We start from the raw sequence: 4,783 nt of genomic DNA on the forward strand, positions 1-4,783 counted from the left end.
AGAAAAAGAGCATAATTGACCTTGTGGTTTTTTACAAGGCCGTCTAAAGCTTCAGCGATTTAATTTTCTCACATGCACGAGCCGCGTGAAATAACAAACTTCTTGAGCTGATAATAATAATGTCCGCGTGATTATTGAAGTGTTTCTGACATCCGATCCTTTCAGAAATGGACAAACGAGCCTGACGCGTGAAAAAACAAAGGATTAGCCAGAAAAAACAAAGGAGAAAAGGATAGTTTTAGTACGCATGAACAAACTGTAATGCTTAACTATTATCATCACCTTTTGGACTATTATGAACTCTGAATGACAGAATTACTCTCTAACAGAGTTTACATGTGCTGGTGAAGATTAAACAGACAGATGAGAGGTTTGCACCGACTGTGGGCCATATGTTGCGTGTTGTTTTTGAACCCAAATAAGGACTAAATGTATGCTGTGTGTAGTTTATATGTAATTGGTAACTTATCGGAGACTGTAAGAGTCTGTATGTGTTCATATACGTTGCATTTATTTAACAAGCTTTACGTTGACATTTCCTCGAACGAGAATGACGTCGACAATAAAAAGGGTACCCTTTTAACACTGGAAACGGAAGCCTGATAAAGGTGACCCGTACCTTACTGTACCACTCAGTGAAAACGGGCCATAGGTGACTTGTAAAATAAGCCTATTTACAAAAAACATTTTTTTTAGAAATACTTTTCTAGTCCTGAAATATTAAGACACAATAGGTCTGAATACAAGTGCATATGTTATCCACCGTTCACCCTCTTAAACTGTCTGCTGTTTGTTGAACAGGGAGGGCCAAGCCAGAGGAGCCAGTCCAGCACCATGCAGCAGAAGACCCAGGTCAACAAGTCCAACTATGGCAGCTCTCCTTACTGGGGCAACTGAGCGCCACGAGAGCAGAGGGACGCCCCAACACACTACCATCATCTTCATCCTCCTCCCACGTTCTCATCTCCCCTTTTCAAAGTTTTGGCTGTTGTATGTAAAGTATATTTATGTATGTATTTATACAGTATATATGTATTGGTAGGATATGAAATGTGGTTTTTCTGCATTTTGGTTTTTGAAGGATGGTTTCTTTTGTTTTATTTTTCATCGCTAACTGGCTAAGAGGATATGATGACATAGAGAAGTGATGAGAACACAACTGAAGGGTGGATATACTTGAAGCAGAGAAGGCATCGTGATTCACACATGGGAGTTTTTATTTGTATACATAACCCTGATAATGTATGTACATTACTGCTAAGCTTGATCACTCGATGGTGAAGCCTTTTTTTTAACTTTTGTATTTTGCTCCTCTCCCATTTCCCCCCCTTCACCCGTGAACTTTTTTCTATCGAGGGGGTTTTAATTTCAGTGCTTAATTTTGGTTCCCTCTGCCCTTCATTTGTGACAACCCCCAACCCCGAACCACCAAATTGGCTAAACGGTAGCATTTTAGATCAGATTTCATTTTAACATTGGTTTTACCCTTGTTGTCAAAATAAAACTGTCCAGTTTACTTGGTTTCAGTTCGGATTCTTCTTTTCCACACAAACAGTTATGAAGACATACTATAATTAGTGCTGCTGCTGTAACGGACGCCAGCTTGTAAGTGTTGTGCAGGTAAAAACCTCACTCCTCTGACCTCTAAAAGGTGCTCTAGCAACAGAGGCTAAAGACTAGCCTCCTTGGTAGAGCAACCGACTCCCTTTCGGAAGGTCGCCAGTTTGATATTAGCTGGGAGCGGGTTGGGTGGCGTAGGACCAGTGAGGTTACATTGGTGCCGTGACCTGGATGGGAGTGAGGTTTAGGGGCATGAGTGTAACGGAGGCCAGCTAGTAAGTGCTGTGCAGGTAGAAACCTCACTCCTCTGACCTCTTAAAGGTGTTCTAGCGGCTGATGCTAGAGGCCATGTTCTTTAGCCTCCTTGGTAGAGCAACCAACTCCCTTGCGGAAGGTCGCAGGTTCGATACCAGCTCAGAGTGGGTTGGGTGGCATAGGACCGGCGGGGTTGTACTGCGTCCTATTTCTCATACTTTTCATCCCAAATAGTATTCGAAAATAGAATTAGTATGTACCAAACCATAGTATGTTGAAAAGAGTATGCCAAAGTTTCCCAGATGGTTTACTATTTCCGGGAATAATTCGAAGTGTAGAAGCGTCCATACTTTAACTCAGGGGTGGGCAAACTCGGTCCTAGAGGGCTGGTGTCCTGCAGAGTTTAGCTCCAACTCTAATCAAACACACCTAATAGATTTCTAGTGATCTGGAAGACACTGATTAGTATGTTCAGGTGTGTTTTATTAATGTTGGAGCTAAACTATGCAGGACACTGGCCCTCCAGGATCGAGTTTGCCCACCCCTGCTAATAATGCCTATAATACACTGCACATTGGACGTGAATTTGACTAGACCAGGGGTGCTCAATCCTGTTCCTGGAGATCCACCTTCCTGCAAAGTTCAGATCCAACCCTGATCAAACACACCTGAGCCAATTAATTAGGACCTGAACAGCTCTTGATAATTACAGGCAGGTGTGTTTGATATGGGTTGCAGCTGAAATCTGCAGGAAGGTAGATCTCCAGGAACAGGGTTGGTCACCCGTGGACTAGAACTATAAACCTTGGCAAAAAGTTTAAACAAACTACAAACATGGCGGACACACAAGACCAAGCATCAAGTAGAGAGGTTTCAGTAAACTTGTTTGAATGATTAGATGTGTCTCAATTCAGAGGCTGCATCCTCCGAAGGATGCATTCGAAGTGACGCAGTGTGATAAAGGCTGTCTCAAAAATAGTAAGCAGCACAACAGTCTTTAACATAGATAATAATGCGAGATGCAGTAAATCTGCATATATGATTTGGCATCTTAGGATTATAAAAAACCGAAGCTAATAAACTAAATGTATTTGTTACATTCTATGTGTGCAAACGACAAACTTTTGTATTTATGATTACAGCAATGTAAATAGATTCTGTAGTAATAATATGTGAAAGTACCTGCTGACTGCGAATAACACCAAAAGATCATGCAGGCCGGTAAGGATAGCCGGTGTCATTAGTGTGAAATTAAACTACAATTAAAAGCATTTAATCTTAAATACACTGAACACGGTTTAGGCAGCAGTGAGCAACCTATTAAACAACCAGCAAACGTGTTAAGACTTGGTGAAAAATTGTGTCGTGTTTATAACTGACCCTGGACCGCAAAACCAGTCATACGTGTAGTTTTTTATGGAAATTTAAATTCATCTAGACATCACCTAAAAAGCTGAATTAAGCTTTTATTTGATGTGCTACTATTAGGACAGGACAATGTTTGACCGAGACGACTAGAAAAGCTGAGGGATGATGTGCGAAATTCAGCAAGTGGTTCTACATAGGAATCGCTATTCGAACATCAACATGTTTCTGTTTTATGTTGTTTGTGCTTGTTTAAATCGGTCAAAATAAGAAATGCCGGACAGCTTTTATTGATTTTCAAAGTTTTTTTTCCTCATAAAGGAGCAAAGTTCAAGAAACTGGCTGAAAAACAGAAGGCGGCATGTAAGTTACATATCTTTGAAAACCATTGAAATGAATGTTAAATATGTGCATTCGCAAGTGAGTGTTTTGGCTGTGTTCATATGGGTTCCTTTGGTGGTTTCTATTGTTGTTTACTGATTTCAGCTGTGCTTGAGCAAATAGTGTATATATACATATCTAGTAGGCCTGTGATTGTGTTTGTTAAACTCTTCAGCACTTGCGTTTACTCTGCAAGGCTTAGTGCTCAGATTTTTTTCTGCATAGCTGTTCACATGGGGGTTATAAATGTGGCCAGTATCAGATTTGCAGTAAGAACAGATCATAGTCCTAAACTGACCCGCTTGTGCAAAAGTAATGACAGCACAAAATTATCCACACAATATGTATTGATTATTCAAATGCTTAATATGATTATTGCCCTCACACAGACAACTGTGGTGTATTTCATGAATTGTAAAGGGATGTTTTGCTACAACTAATGTGTATTTCACCATTTGAAATCTAAAACAAGTCAGTTGATAGAAAACACTAATCCTTTTTGCATTTATGACAACTGTGCCCTATAGACGAATTACTGGTTTGTAAACAAAACTGGAGAGCTAGCATTTACAGCATGGGAACGACATCCGATGTGGTACAGTTTGTTGTCTTAGAAATGAGTTATATTAGTTATGAATTATATATATATATATATTATTTACATAATGCTTTAGGCGTTTTATAACAGCTCGTCACCTAGTGATAAGCAGTGATTCTGCAAAATTAACGTTAAAGTGAGCGGCGCTTGTCTGACAGGTCCATTTGCGATAGCGCCCTTCCCAATTAATATTGGATCTGACGAAATGGCCAAGTATCCAGCCCCAAATCTACCATCTCATTGAAGCTCAAAGTGTTTTTACAAGAAAGAAGCTGAAGGTCTACAAGTCTTTGGATGCCAGCAATGTTGTTGTGTGGTCATGTGCTAGAAATAATGTTCCATGATTACCAGATTCAACACTATGTACTGCTAACCAAGGTTCTGCCTAGCCGAAGATAAGGAAAGAAGACTGAGCTATACAAGGCCTGGGTAATCATCAACAAGCAAAACTGCATTCTGACTGTGAACTACACCTGTATGGCAGGGTATGTGAACTTACACTTTTACATTTCATTTCTAAGCATTCATTAAAAAATTAAACAAGTCATCCAATAATAAAAGCTCTACATATTATTCATGTTACATTAGCAATAACGTTAGCTAATATACAACCATTTTGTAACA

The 4,783-nt window shown here is 39.8% G+C and overlaps 2 protein-coding genes across 9 annotated transcripts in view; both read left to right on the top strand.

Annotated features, from left to right (window-relative positions):
- ubap2a (ubiquitin associated protein 2a) overlaps positions 1-1,516 on the top strand; it is a 38,565-nt gene extending 37,049 nt beyond the window's left edge. For all 8 annotated transcript variants that reach the window (XM_017352809.4, XM_017352810.4, XM_005161057.6 and 5 more), the window contains exon 27: positions 802-1,516. In XM_017352809.4, coding sequence (XP_017208298.1) covers positions 802-897 — 96 coding nt within the window. In that variant the 3' untranslated portion in view covers positions 898-1,516. The remainder of the gene's footprint in view (positions 1-801) is intronic.
- The window catches only part of gtf3c5 (general transcription factor IIIC, polypeptide 5), a 678,526-nt gene that overhangs the window by 589,278 nt on the left and 84,465 nt on the right, over positions 1-4,783 (top strand). The gene's annotated exons all lie outside the window — the stretch shown is intronic.

The sequence above is a fragment of the Danio rerio genome, chromosome 21, assembly GCF_049306965.1.
Source record: "Danio rerio strain Tuebingen ecotype United States chromosome 21, GRCz12tu, whole genome shotgun sequence".
Lineage (NCBI taxonomy): Eukaryota > Metazoa > Chordata > Actinopteri > Cypriniformes > Danionidae > Danio > Danio rerio.